The following is a 19,208-nucleotide window of genomic DNA, read 5'->3' as shown; positions in this document are numbered from 1 at the left end:
ATGAAGGTTCGAGGTATTATAAAATCTTCATCCTCAAAGATCTCCTGCTCCTTCGATGGGGCCGAGGCCGGTACCTGTGGTTGCTATTTGGCTTCATGTTTTCCCTTTGGCTCCGATTACTTTGCTGACGAAAGTGCTGATACCGATATCACCTCATCTATTGCAAACATCATTTTGGCAGCGGGTTGTTCACCGTATACCGTTTTAACTCCTTCTGAAGGTGGGATCTTCAGAACTTGATGAAGCGTTGAAGGTACTGCTCTCATGTTATGTATCCAAGGCCTTCTGAGCAGTGCGTTGTACCTCATGTCACCCTCGATCACATGGAACTTTGTATCTTGGACGGTCTCGGCCACAATTACTGGCAAAATGATCTCTCCTTTGGTGGTCTCACTCGCCATATTGAAATCGTTAAGTACCCAAGCTGCGGGCACGATCTGATCTTGGAGGCCGAGTTGCTCTATGACCCACGATCGAATGATGTTTGCCGAGCTACTTGGATCAATCAACACACGTTTAACTTGAATTTTATTCATAAGGATAGATATTACCAGTGCGTCATTGTGAGGTTGTTCGATCCCTTCTGCATCATCGTCGTTGAAAGACAAGGTTTCCTCTGGTAAATAGTCCCGAGTACGCTTCTCCCTTGTGATTGTCACTTTGGTACGTTTAAATATCGGACCTTGAGGAATATCGATCCCACTAGCGATCATATGAATCACGTGTTGCGGTTCCTCCTATTTGTTTTTCCTTATTGCAGCCCTGTCTTTGAAGTGATTTTTAGCTCGGTCACTCAAGAACTCTCGAAGGTGACCCTCGTTGAATAAACGAGCTACCTCCTCCCTTATCTGTCTGTAGTCTTCGATTTTGTGACCATGGGTTCCATGGTATTTGCATATTTGATTAGGGTTCCTTTGAGCCGGATTAGTCTGTAGGGGTCTGAGCCACCTAGTATCCTTGATTCGTCCAATGTCTGATACAATACCCGATGCAACGATGCTGAAGTTGTATTCTGGTAACCATGGCGCTTCTTTCAGCTCGACATGTTTATCGAAGCCACTTTTACTCATGAGCCGTTGGGAGCTTTGTCCTCAATCATTCCTTCGATCATTCCGGACGGGATTACATCCCGGTCCGTTATTTCTACGATCTGCGTTGTATGGTTGGTACCAATCTCTGTTTGTTTGGGGCTCTCTGTCGACGTCTCTTTGAATTCTGCCTTCGGGTCTATCTGGGTAAACGGAACCGGAAGGGGCTCCTAACTGATCATCCTCGACTCTAATCTTTGACTGGTATCGATTATGTACATCGGCCCAGGTCACAGCTGGATATTCAATCAAATTCTGCTTTAGTTGTCGTGATGCTATCGAACTTCGCTCATTCAAACCTTGGGTGAAGGCTTGGACTGCCCAATCATCAGTGATCTGGGGTAGGTCCACGCGTTCCATCTGGAACTGAGATACAAATTCCCTTAGCATTTCATTATCCTTTTATCTCACTTTGAAGGGGCCCGACTTCCTAGTCGCGACCTTTATTGCTCCGGCGTGTGCCGTTTTAAACGAATCAGCAAGCATGGCGAAAGAATCGATGGAATTGGGCAGCAAATTGTGGTACCATATCATTGCCCCTTTAGATAAAGTTTCTCCAAACTTCTTCAACAGAGCAGGTTCAATTTCATCATCTTCAAAGTCATTTCCTTTTATTGCGCATGTATAAGAAGTGACATGCTCATTAGGATCAGTGGTTCCGTTGTACTTGGGAATTTCTGGCATGCGGAACTTCTTTGGGATGGGCTTCGAAGCCGCACTTGGTGGGAAAGGCATATGTACGAACTTCTTCGAATCTAAACCCTTTAGAATCAGGGGTGTTGTTGATACTCAATTTCGCCCTCATATTTTTTAAAATATATATACTTTCAAAATAGCATTTTTGCATTATTACTTAGTTTACAAACCTATACAAGTATTTTTCATAATTTTCCATAATTTTTAGAACTTTAAATTAATTTTCTTGCATCTAAATTATATAAATATTTAGTAATTATTCCTTTAAATTATTTTCTGATGACTTAGTTACCTAAAAATTATTGTTTTGCACCTATAATATATGTTTCAAATATTTTATTTCATTTCATATAATTACACTAGCATTTTTTTAAGCTATTTACCTAATTTTGCAATAATGGCCTGTATTCATACATAAAGGCTCTTCATTTTATATTATTTGTGTCAAAATATCATTTTTGTATTTTTATAATACAAATTTATTATTTTAAGTTTTCACTGTATAAATAATATTTTATTTTATTTATTAAGCATTTTTTATAAAGTATTTTGATAAATTTTGGGGTATTTAAATAATAACCCAAATTCTACCTATTTTTTGACCCAAATTAATCCAACACCTTAGCCTAGTCCACCCCAGCCCAAAACCAAACGGTACCCATTCCAAACAACCCGCCCTATTCTTTTTGCTATCCTGGCCGTTGATCTCAAATGATCAACGACCCATAATTAACCTACCCTTTTAATTACTGCCTTACCCAAAATCCTAACCCATTTCCCTTTAACTCGTCGCCCTCAAACACTCTCCACTCTCTTCTCCTACGAACCCTAGCCGCTGCATCTCAATCTCTTCGAATCCGGCCTTAAGATGGAATTGATCACTGATCCCCTTACCTTATTGGTCTCCTTTCGCTACTAGTTGTCCATTTGTGGTGTTACCTAGGTGCTTGCCTAAACATGGCAAGCAATATCTTCCGGAATCGAACCAAAGTGGTTCGAATCTTTGATTCTGAGCGCTATTTCGTCTATATACGTTCAATACTACACAATGTGAGTCCAATTTTGTTTAAGTTCTGCTGATTTACACTTTCCCTAAAAAACTAAGGTTTGAGATTTCCCCTTTTCCTTGATTGATTCTCGATTGCATGTGATATTCTTCCCTTTCTTGTATTTGACTGATGAGTTTTGCTTATTTTTCTATTTTTAACCTACTGTGCTTCCTTACTTTATGTGTTAATTGCCCTAAAACTGATTCTAATTGATTCTCGCATGCTATATTTTCCTTATTCTGTGTTTTATCTACCGTATTTCCTTATTTTTGTGTTGAATCTGCTACTAACCCCTCCCCTAAATCCCCTTCGTCAAACTTTGGAAATCGCCTAATTGCTGCTATTGTTCTCACTACTCTCCTCTCTCACTACAACTCATAGAAATCACCCCCCCCCTGAATGAATCCTTTAAGTGATGAGTCTTGTGTTTGATTGAGTGTCCTTTGTGTACTATATGGAATACTGTCTTAAAATTTGCTCTAAACATGTTTCCTGGCTGTCCTGATTTTTAAGATAAACCCTCTGTTCTTGTTATCAACTATGACCTTACTTTCTATGCTAATGAGTTACCCAGTATGCTTTGGTTCATTTGCTACCTTGTCCTTTCAATGATTATCACAGTATGTGTTGCCTCATCATGTCTACATGCTGATTAACACGGCACTAGGATGTACTCAACTTAATTTGGATCTTTAGGTCTCAACTAGTTTAATTTCATGTATGCTTGTAAACCTATTTCTTCTCCTAATTCCTTCAATATAAGGTTGTCTATGTGGTACTTTACAATGTATACTTTGCTGAACCTATTGGCCTGCCTAACTAGTTACCTTGTATGCTCAGTTTGGTGTATTACTTGATTCCTATTCCTCTATCACTAACCACTCTCCTTGCTTGCTACTCTACTATTCTGAATTCTCATTCTTAGCCGGCTGAAAGCCAAGGCTATCTAGGTTCTATTGTTGGCCTCCCTAGTGTGAGCACTGCTCAGGGTCCAATTGAGGCCCTAGTGAACTCTGACACACTAGGGCTTGGTCCTAGTCACTCCCTCAACCTCCAGAACTGTTCCTACTATCCTATTTCTCTGTCATGTACTGTGTGCATGTATTGGTTGTTCAAAGTGGTGCAACACTTGATGCTGCGGTTAAGTAATTTGGTTTGGACTCATCTATGAACCTTTGGGTTGTGTATTGAACGTGGCTTTTGTTGAAAGCCTGGGTATGCTACATAAGAGATATTGAAGGCCCAGCAATGTTGGGTATTTAGTTATTTTATTTGGGCATACTGTAGGCATGTTCACTGTTATGTAACATTCATGCTTTCCCCTCATTATTGGGCCTGTAATAACCTTCTCTATAAATAATTAGGGTATTAGTTAAAAGGGAATGGATAGAATTTAATGCCTACATGCAACGAGTAGATAACATGCTTGTAGGACTTGGTAATATATTTACTATATGTGGCATTCACTCTCTATGCACATTGTAGAAATCATGCCATTAGGAAAAACACACACTCACACTACTTGTCTACTAGCAAAGCATGATCTCAAATGCTACAATTATTCTTGCTGCTACGTGTTATTAGAAAATCTGCCCATAGGAACAAATGTCACTGGACTTTCTTTCAATTCGCTTCACCGTGTTTGTTAGATATTATGCCTATAGGATTTTGATCACCTCATTTGCTATTATCTCGTACTGTCCACTAGAAACCAAGCTTATAGGATTTCAACCATCTCATTTATTACTGCATCACACGGTTCACCTAGAAAACAAGTCTATAGGGTTAAGTATAATAATAAAATCAGCTCCAAGTGCTAATCATTAGAGATCCTGGCTATAAGATATCATTGTTCGTCTTAATAAGGGTCAATGTTGCATCTCTCAATATAATTTATTGTGCACTTAGTCCATTTTCGATGCGTAAATAATTCTGGGCTGCTCTCAATAGTTTTTCATTACCCCTTACTGCATGAGTCACCTAGACATAACAGGTTTAATAACTGGAAACCTACAATCTCAATAATCAGCGAATATAACCCTGTCTGTGAGCAGCACCCAGCCTCTGAAACCGCTTGTATGTCTTGATGATTTATCACATAGAAATTATGTCTATAGGATTTGAGTTAATAATTCTGAACTGCTTAACACAGAATTTGTCTTGCGTGCATTTATTGCTTAAGTGTGGAGGCGAATTTGAGCCTTAACTGCCTATTTGTGAAGTCCAATGTATTTTTGTATATCGCCTAGTTTTGACATTTCTGAGCAGCCTAAGTAAGGTCTAGAACCATCCAAATAGAGCTCCAATACCTCCTGGACCATAGGTATGGGACGGGTAGTGCACACATAGGGTACGACCTATAATTAAATTAGAACGCTTTTAGGTAACAACTTTAACATAGTAATCGGGTAGCAGGAGATGATAGTCTGTGCCCGCTGAATAATATGAGTAACACCCCATTGGGAGTTACAAAGTATTATTTATGTTGCACGGGGTGATCCTTTAGGCTAAAAAACTTAGGACCCCCATCTTATTTCTCCTCTATTTGAATCAAGTCGATGTACTCATCCATTCAAAATCTTTTATAAGAAAATTCCCAAACTTTGTGCTCTCTCTCTCTCTCTTTGTTTATTTGACTAATCCATTTAATTCAAGTTCGGCTGGGACCCACAGTTGTGGACCTCAAAAAGTGCCTAACACCTTCTCCTCGAGGTAATTTCGAGCCCTTACCCGATCTTTGATGGCGTTGACTAGTTAAAATAGAGTCATTTGCAAATAGGTGCCCTAATGCACCTTAAAAATCATTAGGTGGCGACTCTCTTCTTTTAATACCTCCTTAAAAGAGTTGTCAATGTCGAAACCCGCTTTCACGAGAAAAACGGGGCGCGACAGCATGGAGACTCTGCTGGGGATACATTTAGGCTCTTACCATAGAAAATTTGGCTTGCATGGATTAGTTTTCTTTGATAAAACGTGCTTCCTTCTTCCGTTTTATTTGCTGCTACATGCACATCCCTCTCCCATTTTCCTTTTATTTGTCTAATTCATTGTTACATGCACATCGCTCTTTTATTTTCCCTTTACTTGTTTGAATCTTAGTAATATGCAAATCCCTTCCCTTCTCACCCTTTCATTGCTTAAATTGGTTATAACATGCATATCCCTTTCCTATTCACCTTTATCTGCTCTAAACTGCTCTTCATTTGTTTAAATATTGCTACATCATATCTCTCCCACCACTACTCCCTTGCTTACTTTATTACATTTCCCTATATTCTATGAACTAACTCCTTGCCTTGTCTTTCTTTTACGTCATTATGTTTTACCTTAATATTGTATTTATTGCTTTTACATATTTACCATGCAAATACTTGGCAACATGTTATTATCTCTGCATAAAGCATGCTCTGCATCATATTCCACTCATGCCCAATTAATAACATAGTGGCACTTGATGAGTGTCAGCGCACTTCCGAAATTACCCTTTTAAATCGAAAAGGCTTATTAGCGGTAGACTAGTCGATCAGCGGTGCAGTCGATGGTCACGTGCCTTTCCCTCTCAAGTTGTCCACTTGAGAGTACCAGTCTAGGCCATTTTAGAAACCTTACTCCAATATCAAATGTACATGCATCATGTTAAACCTAGTACGGGTTAAACCTAGTGGATTCAAGGAGATGATGCAATTGGGGAAGCTGCCTGTGAACAATTTCAGCAACCGTTCACAGATCCTGGAGGCATGATCAAGTAGGATCTTCTCTCATGTATTCCAACTCTAGTCAATGAAGAAGAAAATGAATCCATCAATAAGGAACCTACCTTAGATGAAATCAAGGAGGTGGTATTATCAATGAACCCTAATAGTGCAGCTGGTTCTGATGGTCTTAATGGTAAATTTTATCGACACTACTGCGAAATTATCAAGTATGACCTCCTGAATGTGGTAACAGCTTTCTTCTGTGGACACTCAATGCCTAGGTACATGACACAAGCCTGTCTATTCCTCCTTCCAAAGGTAGAATTTCCTAACTCCCTTTCTGAATTCACACCCATCAACTTGAGCAACTTCATCACTAAAATTGTTTCCAAAGTTATAATTTCCAGAATTGCTCCAATACCTACTAAAATCATCTCCCCCAACCAAACTGGTTTTGTCAAAGGAAAGAGTATCTCTAAAAACATCATGCTTGCCCAAGAAATAGTCCAAGGCATCAAAAAACCAAACAGAGGGGGCAATGTTGCGATCAAATTAGATTTGGCAAAAGCATATGATTACTTGCATCATGATGTGAAGGCTGGGTTTTAGTGAATTGATAATTGACAGGGTATGGAGGATCCTCTCAAACAACTGGTATTCAGTCATTGTCAATGGAACAAGATGTGGTTCTTCCATTCTACAAGAGGTTTGAAGCAGGGTGACCCCTATCTCCTGCTCTTTTTATTCTAGGGGCTGAACTTCTATCCAAAATGCTCAACAATCTCACTCTTGACTAATTTTTCAATGTTTTTACGTGGAAAAGAGAGGCCCTCAGATCACACACTTGAGCTTTGCTGATGATATCATAATCTGTATATCTGGTAGTAAAGCCTCGCTGCAGAAAATCACGGAATCCTTCAGGCCTATGAAGTCACTTCTGGACAGTTGATCAACAAAAGCAAAAGTCATTTCATGACTTCTCCTTGTTCTTTTCAATGTACCATCAGGAGAGTCCAACAAGTCACAGGATTCTCCAAAAAAGAATCCCCAATCACTTACCTGGGATGTCCTCTCTATACAGGAAGAAAGAGAATTTCTCATTTCAGCTCCCTAGTCACCAATGTTGTGAGTAGAATCAAAGGTTGGCATGATAAGCTTCTATCCTATGGTGGGAGAGCAACATTGATCAAACATGTCCTACAATCCATCCCCATCCATTTGCTCTCTGCAGTTTCTCCTCCCAAAATAGTGATGAAGCAAATTGAAAAGCTAACAGCCAACCTTTTCTGGGGTATGGATAAGGAAAGAAATAAGTATCACTGGGCTTCATGGCAAAAACTATCATTTCCTCAGGAGGAAGGAGGAATTGGATTTAGGACTATTCAAGATGTCTACAAATCTCTACAATTCAAATAATGGTGGTGGTTTAGAACTAAACAGACCTTATGGAGCAACTTCCTTACTGCTAAATACTATCAGGTCTCACCCCATCTCAAAAAATGGAACTTTGGCCAGTCACAATCATGGAAAAAATGATGACAAATAAGAAGGAAGATGAGCCTTTTATTTTATGGAGATTGCACTCAGGAAATTCTAGTTTTTGGTGGGACAATTGGTTAGGAAATGGGCATCTAGCTAGCTTCAGACATCATGAAGGTAGACCTGGAAATGTCCAAGTTTCCTATTTCTGGAACTCTGGCACCTGGGATCTTTAGAAACTCAACTCCTTTGCCCCTGCTCACATGATACATGACATCATCCAAACACCAATCCACTACAATCCGCAGCTCCCACATAAACCAATTTAGACTCCAACTGATAATGGCAACTTCACCCGTGCATCAGCTTGGCATGTGCTAAGAAATCAGAAGCCCATCCTGCTTACCAACAAATTGACATGGTACAAAAAACTTCCTTTCAAATGGTCCTTTTTCTTATGGAGGGAACTTAGAAACAAGCTCCCTACAGACGATAGAACTGCCAAATTTGGGCATCCTACTGTGACTAAATATGTATGGTGCATCAAATCAAGTGCTGAAACAGTGGACCATATCTTCAGCACTGGCCACTTTGCCAAAGCAATTTGGAAAATCTATGCTGCCCCCACTGCTTTCAAATTGATTCTGTCCCTCTCAGAATACTGATCATTATATGGGGCATGATGAAGAGAACTTACACATTGCAAAAGCTCATTCTAGATACCCTCCCCATCATCATTTGTTGGAACCTATGGAAGAACAGATACAATGCCAAATATGGGGGGAAAAGATCATCCATCACTAGGACCTGTTATTCCATTGACTCTGATATTCAGCTGCTTCTCCATACCACTCACTCTAACACTAGATGGACCAGAAATTGGCCAGATACTTTCCACACCATTGAGAACCTCTCCCAGCACATTAAGGTAACTAAGGTAACTTGGACTAAACCTGAACTTGACTTTGTAAAAGTAAATAGTGATGGCAGTGCTCTGACAAATCCTAGCAGAATTGGAGCTAGGGTCATTATCAGAGATCATAAAGGTGCCCTAATTTATACCATAGCAAGCCTTTTAGGTGAGGGCACTAATAACCTTGCAGAAGCTCTAGCTGCATACATTGGGATAAATTGGTGCATTGAGAATGGTTATACCAAGATTCACCTAGAAACATACTCAAACCTCCTGATTCAGTGGTTAACCAACAATTCCTCCCCCTCATGGAACTTATGTATGCAAATTTAGAAGCTTAGAGATTTGTGCTCCAATTGTACAATCATCCACTACTCTCATGTTTACAGAGAAGCCAACTGTCGTGCAGATGCTCTTTCTAAACTTAGCCACACACTTCCTTCACAAACTCATTACCACAGCTTGTTGGAACTCCCCTCTCACATCAGGGATCAGATATGCTTGGATCAAAGTGGCACCCCTGCCTTCAGACACAAGAAAACAAACAGGATCCATATGCCACCACACCTTCTACACCCCCACTCTGATGCTACCGCTTGAGATTTCTAGATATATGGAAGCAGGTTCATTGATTTACCTCACCAAACATCACACTATGCTAACATTTTTCTATTTTTTGCAGGTTATATCTCCTAGTGAACTGCCTAATTCATTGTCTTTCCTTCAGTGTGTGGTATCAACACTATTGGTGCTCATTTTATTGAAAGCTAAACAAAGAACTAGTGTAGGGCATTGGGAGATAAGAACTCTCCCTCACATGTCATACCCAATATTGGATCAGGGTATCCCCATTGTATTCCTACAGCAACACCTCCCCAGATCCTTACCTATGTCCCCCTATAACAACACCCCCTCCTCGCTCTCCAAATGTAGGAATGCACAGAAACTTTCTCAGAAACAACCATACACCTTTAACCATCAGTCACCAACCTCTCAGTCCCTTCCAAATAGCACCAGTAAACACAAGAACCTGAGTGCAACCAGCCATGAACCTCACAATACTGACATAACTAGAAAATTGGGCAGAAATGTCCAACTTATATCTAATTCTGTTTTCTTTTTTGCAGGTTTCAACACTATCTCCATGTTTAATCAATTGGTGTATTTCCAGAGTGTGGTATTATCATCTATGATGCTCATTCTCCTGGAAACATACCAATTGAGAGAAATTTCCAGGTCCACCAAATTCAAGATCAAAGAAGTAGCAACTTCTATGGCAGCCCACACAAATGGACAACTCTCCATACTTCAGTGATGCAACTTCCTACTGACTTGCTACCCACCTCCCTCAGCAAACCCCACATCCCAAAACTGCAACTCGCCACTACTCTCATCTGTTCAATTACACAGTCATAATAACAGGCAAGCATCTAATTACAGCTCCCACAAGAACCTGCAAATAGGTGTTTACCATGGAATAGAGATGCTACCATTCTCTAGATCTCCTCTTTACCCACACACTCTCTCGTCTCATAGACAATCTCTGAATCCAGAACCCACAAGAACTTGGAAACAATGTCATCTCCTCAAAACAAAGAGCCTTATGGCTCCCCTTTTCCTAACAGGTTTATTCAATTTTGTAGGTACACCTAAAAAGCTTAGCCACTTATTGCAACTTCAGTGTATGGTATCAGCATCTTGGATGCTCATTCTACTGAAGTTGCACCATCTTAGCCAAGCTTCCCAATGCACGATCCAATTTGGGACACCTCTTTGTGCAAGTACCAAACCTCAGAAGCACACCAAGCACAGTCATCAGAAGCTACAAGATGGCTCCTCCTTTTTATCACACAACAATCAACATCAGAAGGCAGCAACACTACAGAATCATCATCACCAGTCAGCTTCCCCTTCCTCAGTCCAACTGTAGCAGAAATCACTTAGGGGCCTAGACCTAAACAAGCTGCCCTTATACAGTTCCTTATCTGCACACCTTCAGCAACATGTCACCCTTGTATATCTTCAACAGGAATCTCATAAGGGCCCAGACCTAATTTTCTTGCCTTGCTCACACAGTATTTCCCAGCAACACAGGTCCAGAAGTCAGAAGCAACCACTGGCAAGCGCAAGATTCTCTTGGATTGTGGAAGATGTGTTCACTCTCCTCTCAGCAGGATCAGACAGCAACATCTCCTAAGCCCAATTCTCTAGGCCTTTTGTATGCTATCTTCAACCTTGCTTTCTTTGAACTCAATATCAAAGCAAGGTTGAAGATAATTCCCCTCACTTCACATGTATTTTGCCTCACCGCATAGGGATTTTCTACTCTTTTCATAGATGTAGAATTTGTTGTATACGGAAGATGATCTTCCAACTCATTGGCTTAGTAGATTTAGGAACACTAGTACTTCTTTGTATAGTTGACCTAGGCTTTTGTTTTTGTAGACCCAAGTAACTATCATAGTTGGATAGATACTTGGGACATCACTATAGGTCTAACTTACAATAGTACGCATGGTTCACTTGGTTGTCAAAATAGGATGACCAAGTGGCTCTCATCTCCAGAGGTCAGGTTTATGTCCCCCTCCACTGTTGTATTTTATTGTTTATATATGAAAATCAGCCCTAGGCACAATGCCTGGTGGAGTTAAAAAACGTTTTCAACATGATATCCCGCTAAGATAAGCCTTGTCCAAAGTCCGACGGGATTTCCACAATCCCCAATGGACGTCGTCACGTTACGTGCATTACTTGGAGAAGTATGCCAATATGTTGATCATTAGTGTGTAAATAGTCGAATCTGGAGAGGGAAAGGGCTAACTTTATTTGTTTGCAGAAAATGAAGCACGAAGTCCCCAGGTTCGGCATGGTCCAAAACATCCCACCTATGTTGCTGGATTGGTGGAAAAATCTCGCGCGTAGTGATAAGAATCATGTGGAAGGGTCCTTGGTAATCTGCCGTCTTTGTTAGATATCCGACCGAATAGAGCATTGATTGAGGCCACTACTATGTTTTTGGATGAGAAGAGGGTTGTCTTCCGCTTCGGTGACATAGAAATGACTCATCTCTTGGAGGAAATAGGAGGATTCGCTAATCTGCCGTGGTATAGTCCCGGATTATTAGTACCAGAGAATCGCACCCCTCGCAGTTTTATGAAAATGCTAGGTTTCAAGAAAAATGATGAACTGCTTTGTTTGAAGAAGTCGTACATCCCATTTGAATTCCTTTATGAACGTTATGGGCACAGCAAGTCATACCGCCTTCATCATGATGAACTCGCCATTACTTCCTCGGGTTGGATGCACTATCGAGTCTACGTTTTCATCTCTCCTTCTTGGGGTTGCTGATATTTTCGATGAAAGGGGGAAGGATCCACACTCGTCTAGCCATAGTCGCCAGGACCTTAATGGGAGGCATTGAGGGACAAACCTACACTTTCATCCCCATGATCTTGGCTAAAATGTACCGCGCTCTAGATCGGTGCAAGCAGGGGTTCGGGCACTTCGAGGGTTGTAATCTGCTACTGCAAGTTTGGTTACTAGACCATTTTCAAAGAGGAGAGTATCGATAAGAGCTCTTGCGTCGACAGTTGAATGACCATATAGCTTACAATCACCCAAAGAGAATGACATTTATCTCAGATAGGTTTGCACAACCTGGAAATGCTGTGAGCTGGGTGCGCTTCTTCAGCAATCTGACGGACGAGCAGGTACATCGGATGTTCGAATGGTTTCCTAGTAGTGAGTTCATCATTAGGTCAAGAGAGACTACTCATCTAGTACTAATTGGGTTAAGGGGAATGTATCCTTATGCTCCCATAAGGGTAATGAGACAAACGGGAAGAAAACAGGTTATACCTCGGGTTTCCAACATGGTCCAGTACAAAGCAGGCCTTAAAGGGGACATTATACCATTCAAGTTCGAGGCACAACATATGTGGAATCAGAAGGTCATTGTGGAAAAGATACTATTGAGCCAGACAGATATCATGCCGGTCATGCATACTTCTATCCATCATGGCTAGTAGATGACAAAGCAGGAGACGTCAAGCCGGGAATTAATCTAAAAAACAGGATCGTAGATGACGCTACTGAAGCACAAGTCAAGTACAGGAGATTACACAAGAGGGTCTTTGAATCTGAAGCTAGGCATCTAGAGCAACACAAATTGAATATGGAAGCAATCAACAAATGAAGGGAAATTGCCACTAGATCAATAGAGAGATTAGAATATCTGGAGCAAGGGTTGAAGGAACTTGAAGGGAAAATGAGAAAGAGGGTTGCAGGCTGTCAAAACATGGATGGAAATGAAGGAGGGCTCCTAGAAAAGGCTTATCTATTGCTGGATATGCGTGACTTGGGGAATCTGATCGACAGAGTCAAAAGAGCCAAGCACGGGGAAGGTCTTTCTGAGATAGAATAGATTAGGGGAATGTTGTTTTACTGCTTTCTAGTTTAGTCTAGATTTCGATTGTAATAAGGCATATGCCATTCGTAACTCTCCTATTATTGTTGTTTTAGTGAAGTTTTGATTCATTTTCACATTAATGGAATGACACAATTATTGGCATCAATTTTCTCCAAGTCTATGTGTTGCTAGGCCTACCTCTGGCACAATAAGGTCCCCCAAATTAGGACGCAAATTTATGTTTAATATTGCAAGCATTCTTTCAATACCCCTTACTGACTCGGTTATTTTTTTTTTCTTTCTTTTGATTATTCCCATTCCCCAAGGTTGGTTCGTGCATACTGGCATCGTCCGCATATCATACTAGATCCAGAGGTCCTCCACCTCCTCCTCCACCAAGTGATCCTAAAGGCACAAGCAAAGGGAAAGGAAAGATGGACGATTTAAGTGGTAATAGGAGAGACAATGCAGAAAATGTTGAAACTTTGGATGGCCGAAGTACTCTAGCACACAACGATTTGGTCCTGCGCCTGGAACAGAAAATACTGGAGTTACAAGGAGAGCTTGGCAGGTCCAGAACTTGGAAAACCTTTCCCTCACCCTAAATGCCCCCAATATCAACCAACAAAACACAAACGCCCAAAACCCGGCACCTCCCAAAACACACAAAACAAAAATCCGCAAAATCCTCCCACACCACATAAATACGCCACACCTCCTCAGAACCAAAACCCTCCACCGATACATACCCCTCAACAACACCATCACTATCCGACCCAATACCCACAAACGACTACGTACCATACTCCTCAGAATGCACCGCAACCTACCCCTGATCCACAAAACTCAACCAATGACCACCATTACACCCAGATTCCCGGAGTCCACCAAAGCAATCCCATATATGTAGAAACTTTACCCTACACTCCACAACAAACCCTATATATACCGGAGCCGATCGAGAAGGACCTGCTCATCAAAAATATGATGGAAGAACTCATGAAGCTTACTGGTAGAGTTTAAAGCGTCGAAGGTGGCAAAGGCATTGAGTTGAATTATGAGGATTTGTGTATTCAACCAGATGTAGAACTGCCAGAGGGTTACAAACCTCCTAAGTTCGAAATGTTCGACGAACTGGAGACCCGAGGGTGCACTTGAGAACGTATTGTGACAAGCTTGTAGGGGTTGGCAAGGATGAAAGAATCCGCATGAAGTTGTTCATGAGGAGACTCACTAGAGATGCCCTATCTTAGTGCATCAGTCAGAACCCAAAGAAATAGGTTAATTGGGTGAGCATGGCATCAGACTTCATGGACTGATTCAGGTTCAACATAGAAAAATGCACCAGACGTTTTCTACATTCAAAATCTCAAGAAGAAACCAACAAAAACCTTCCGCGAATATGCCACTCGATGGAGATCTGAAGCTGCGAAGGTACGACCGGCATTTGAAGAAGAACAGTTGAATAAGTTCTTTGTCAGAGCTCAAGATCCACAATACTATGAAAGGTTGATGGTTATTGAAAACCATGAGTTCTCTGACATCATCAAACTGGGAGAAAGAATAGAAGAAGGAATTAACAGCGGAACGGTGACAAGTTTCGAAGCACTCCAAGCCACAAATAAAGCTTTGCAGTCAGGAGGTATCTCTAAGAAGAAAGAAGTTGGTGCAGTAACAGTACTCCAAGGTCCGAAGTCTCCTCTCACATACCAAACACCTCTACCCACATACCAGCCTTCACACCCTAGATACCAACAACCTACATCCACTTACCATACTTATAAAACTCAACCGGCATATTACCACTCACCAGCACTAGCTCGCTAAAATTACAAAAAACTTTTGACCGCAGACCACCCAGACAATACACTCCGATTGCTGAACCCATAGACCAACTTTACGAGAGACAAAAGGCTGTTGGTTATGTCACTCCCATCCCCGTTGTTGCTATGGAAAACTCTTCCCAGTGGATTAACCGAAACAAGACATGTGCCTATCACTCGGGCATGAAGGGTCACACCGTTGATGAATGTCGCACTATGAAGGACAAGATCCAGACATTAATTGACACTAAAGTCATATAGGTAAAGGAGACTGCACCTAATGTTCTTAACAATCCCCTCCCAAAACACAGAGGCAAGGGAGTAAATGTGATAGAGACCGATGAAGAATGGGATCTGGAAGGGTCAATTGGACTCATTCGGGAGGGGGATGATCCTAAAACATCTCCAGTCACCCTCACACCCATTGTATTGCAAACCCAGGCACCAATTGAAGTTGAGATAGCCGCAATAACTCCATTTGAGGTTCAAGTAACAACACCCTTCACCGTGATGCTAGCACCCACGTCGTCTTATAAGTCTAATGCTATACCATAGGATTATGTTGCGGAGGCAAGAAGGAAAGGAAAGGAAAAAATTCCTCTAAACCGCCTGTCATGAGACTGGACCGGATGACCTTTGGAGAAAGGTGCAAGCGAGAAAATATTCTGTGGTTGATCATCTGAACAAGACCCCCGCTCAAATATCTATTTTATCACTACTGCAAAACTCCGAGGCATACTGGAATGCCCTGATGAAGGTATTGAATGAAGCCTATGTCCCCAATAACATCACCAGTAGAGAAATGGCCAATATGGTAGGACATGTGCTGGAAATCCACAAGATTACTTTCCATAAAGACGAGCTGCCGCCGGAAGGACTGAGTCACAACAAGGCACTACATATCACAGTGCAATTTGAGGATAAATTCATCGCCAGAGTCCAAATAGATGAGGGTTTAAGTTTCAACATATGTCCGCTGACTACTTTGAAGAGGCTGGGTAAAGGTCTGAATGAGATACGAGCAGGGAGTATGAATGTGAAAGCATTTGATGGGTCTCAAAGGGCCATAATTGGAGAGATCAACCTTAGCCTACAGATGGGACCGACCTAGTTTGATGTCGAGTTTCAAGTGCTAGATATATCTACAACCTACAACCTATGTTGGGACGACCCTGGATACACGCCGCTGGGACGTAGCTTCTACTCTGCATCAGGCTGTAAAGTTTGAATGGAATCATCATGAAGTGATCATCCATGGAGACCGGGAATAATCCCATTTATACCAATTAGACTGTTCTGGTCGTCGAGAATAGAAGGAAGTTGGATGGAGAAACGCACCATCGCATCGAGCGCGTCAATGCAATGAGAAAGATAAATGGTGGAGTAACAAGATAGAAAGCATATTGCTATGAACAGGGTATGAGGCTGGCAAGGGTCTCGGAAAGAATCTCCAGGGTATCACCAAACCGGTGCAACCGAAGCGTCATGGTACAACTTTTAGGCTTGGGTATGAATACACTTGGCATGAATACCATAATTGGTCACCGCCATGGCGTGGTTCTTATTATCCGCTGGAACAACCAGTATCACACTTGCACCAGACATTTCAACAAGCTGACGTGATATGGGGGTCTGAAGAAGATAAAGCTTTAGCTGGCCTAAGGAATCTATTTTTGGATGATGAAGACATGGACTGCAGTGTGATAGTTGAGGAGGAAGAGGAGGAAGACCTTAATATTCAGACTATGGAGAAAGGAACTATTCTCAAGAATTGGACTGCTGTACCATCCCGGGTCTGTCGAGTTCCTGGGTAGCCTGGCAATTAGCACAATTTATTTTAAAAGCAATTTTGAGCATTTAAGACATTTTCAATATTTTGTTTTGAACGTATTTTGTTTTGAAATAATTGCTCGAGTCATCGAGCCGTACTTGTTTTGTTGTTTTCAAGATTTATTTAATGAATTGCTATTTTTAGTATTTATTATTATCCTTTACGTTTTTCTCTACAACGTTATTATTACTTATCCTAATGAACCTACGATTGTGACATGTAATGAGACAACGCAGCATAAGGACAATGATTCAGAGGATCTGGAAGACGACGTAATACCTGAGGAAATTGTCAGTGAAGTGGAAAATTTTGAAAACAAGCCTGTCTAACTTGGACGAGACCGAGACAGTTAACTTAAGAGATTCCGAAACAGTCAAGGAAACCCGTATAAGTATTCACCTATCACCATCAAAGAAGGAAGAGTACATCCAGTTCCGGAAAGAGTATGAAGACATCTTTGCATGGTCTTACGATGATATGACTGGTCTGAGCACAACCATAGTGGCTCACAAGTTACCCACCGATCCCATATGTCCACCAGTGAAACAGAAGCTCAGAAAATTCAAGCCAGATATGAGTTTGAAGATAAAAGAGGAAGTCACTAAGCAAATCAAAGCCAAGGTTCTCAGATTGGTTGAATAGCCAACCTGGTTAGCCAACATTGTGCCGGTTTTGAAGAAGGATGGGAAGGTTAGAGTATGTGTCGATTATTGGGATTTAAATAGAGCAAGTCTCAAAGACGATTTCTCGTTGCCCAATATACACATACTGATCGACAACTGTGCCAAGCATGAACTACAGTCTTTTGTGGATTGCTTCGTGGGGTATCATCAGATCTGGATGGATGAAGAGGATGCCGAAAAGACAACTTTTATCACACCATGGGGGATTTACTGCTATAAAATGATGCCGTTTGGCCTAAAGAACGGTGGGTCCACTTACATGAGGTCCATGACATGATACACAAGGAAATAGAGGTGTATGTGGATGACGTCATCATCAATCCAAAAGAAGCACAGATCATATAGCAGACTTGAGAAAATTCTTTAATCGGCTTCGAAGGTACATTCTGAAACTGAATCCTTCAAAGTGTGCCTTCGGAGTCCCTGCCGCCCGTCAAAGGTCAAAGCTATCCAAGACTTGCCACCTCCAAAGAGCAAGAAAGATGTGACGAGTTTCTTAGGGCGTCTCAACTATATCAGCCGTTTCATAGCACAATCAACTATGATCTGTGAACCGATTTTCAGAATGTTGAAGAAAGATGCTGCAACAAGCTGGACTGAAGAATGCCAGAAAGCCTTTGACAAAATCAAGGAATATTTGTCCAAACCACCGGTCCTGGTCCCACCAGAACCTGGAAGGCCTCTGCTACTCTACTTATCTGTACTAGATGGGGCTTTCAGCTGTGTCTTGGGACAACACGACGAGACGAGAAGAAAGGAGCAGACCATATATTATCTGAGTAAGAAGTTAACACCCTACGAAGCACGATATTCTTTGCTGAAATGCACCTGCTGCGCTTTAACATGGATAACTCAAAAGTTGAGGCATTACTTCTGTGCCTACACCACATATCTAATATCAAGAATGGATCCTCTAAAATACATCTTCCAGAAACCATGCCTATATGGAAGTTAGCAAAATGGCAGATACTACTGAGTGAGTTCGATATCATTTACGTAACTCAGAAGGCGGTCAAAGGGCAAGCATTGGCGGATCACCTTGCAGAAAACCCTGTAGGTGGAGAATACGAACCACTAAAAATGTATTATCATTCGTGGGAGAAGATATCATCAAAACATATGATGGTTGGAGAATGTTCTTCGATGGAGCTGCAAACTTCAAAGGAGTGGGTATTGGAGTTGTCTTAGTATCAGAAACTGGTCAACACTATCCAGTATCTGCCTAGCTCAGGTTCCCGTGTACCAACAACATGGCGGAATAAGAGGCCTGCATCTTAGGACTGAGGTTAGCCGTCAACATGAACATTTAGGAATTGCTGGTAATTGGAGATTCAGACTTTTTGGTACATCTGGTTCTAAGATAATGTGCTATGAAGAATACCAAGATATTGCCATATTTGCACTATGTAGAAGAGTTGATGAAGAGATTCACAAAGATAGAATTCAAACATGTTCCGAGGATTCAGAATGAGTTCGCTGATGCACTGGCTACTTTATCTTCTATGATACAACACCCAAACAAGAATTTTATCGACCCTATCCC

At 41.3% G+C, this 19,208-nt stretch overlaps 1 protein-coding gene across 1 annotated transcript; it reads left to right on the top strand.

Annotated features, from left to right (window-relative positions):
* On the top strand, nt 8,028-8,672 carry LOC109234688. The gene is made up of 2 exons (XM_019400753.1): nt 8,028-8,184; nt 8,374-8,672. Exons 1-2 carry the CDS (start codon nt 8,028-8,030, stop codon nt 8,670-8,672), a joined length of 456 nt encoding a protein of 151 aa, XP_019256298.1.

The sequence above is a fragment of the Nicotiana attenuata genome, chromosome 11 (genome assembly GCF_001879085.1).
Source record: "Nicotiana attenuata strain UT chromosome 11, NIATTr2, whole genome shotgun sequence".
Taxonomy (NCBI): domain Eukaryota; kingdom Viridiplantae; phylum Streptophyta; class Magnoliopsida; order Solanales; family Solanaceae; genus Nicotiana; species Nicotiana attenuata.
Note: the sequence above shows the minus strand (reverse complement) of the source record. Positions and strands in the feature narration are given on the sequence as shown.

Bases quoted from the DNA above. Each gene is read 5' to 3' on its own strand.
- LOC109234688 (XM_019400753.1), top strand. From the start codon at position 8,028: ATGGAACTTTGGCCAGTCACAATCATGGAAAAAATGATGACAAATAAG. The intron at 8,185-8,373 runs GTAGACCTGGAA...CCCGTGCATCAG, and splicing joins TAGCTTCAGACATCATGAAG to CTTGGCATGTGCTAAGAAAT.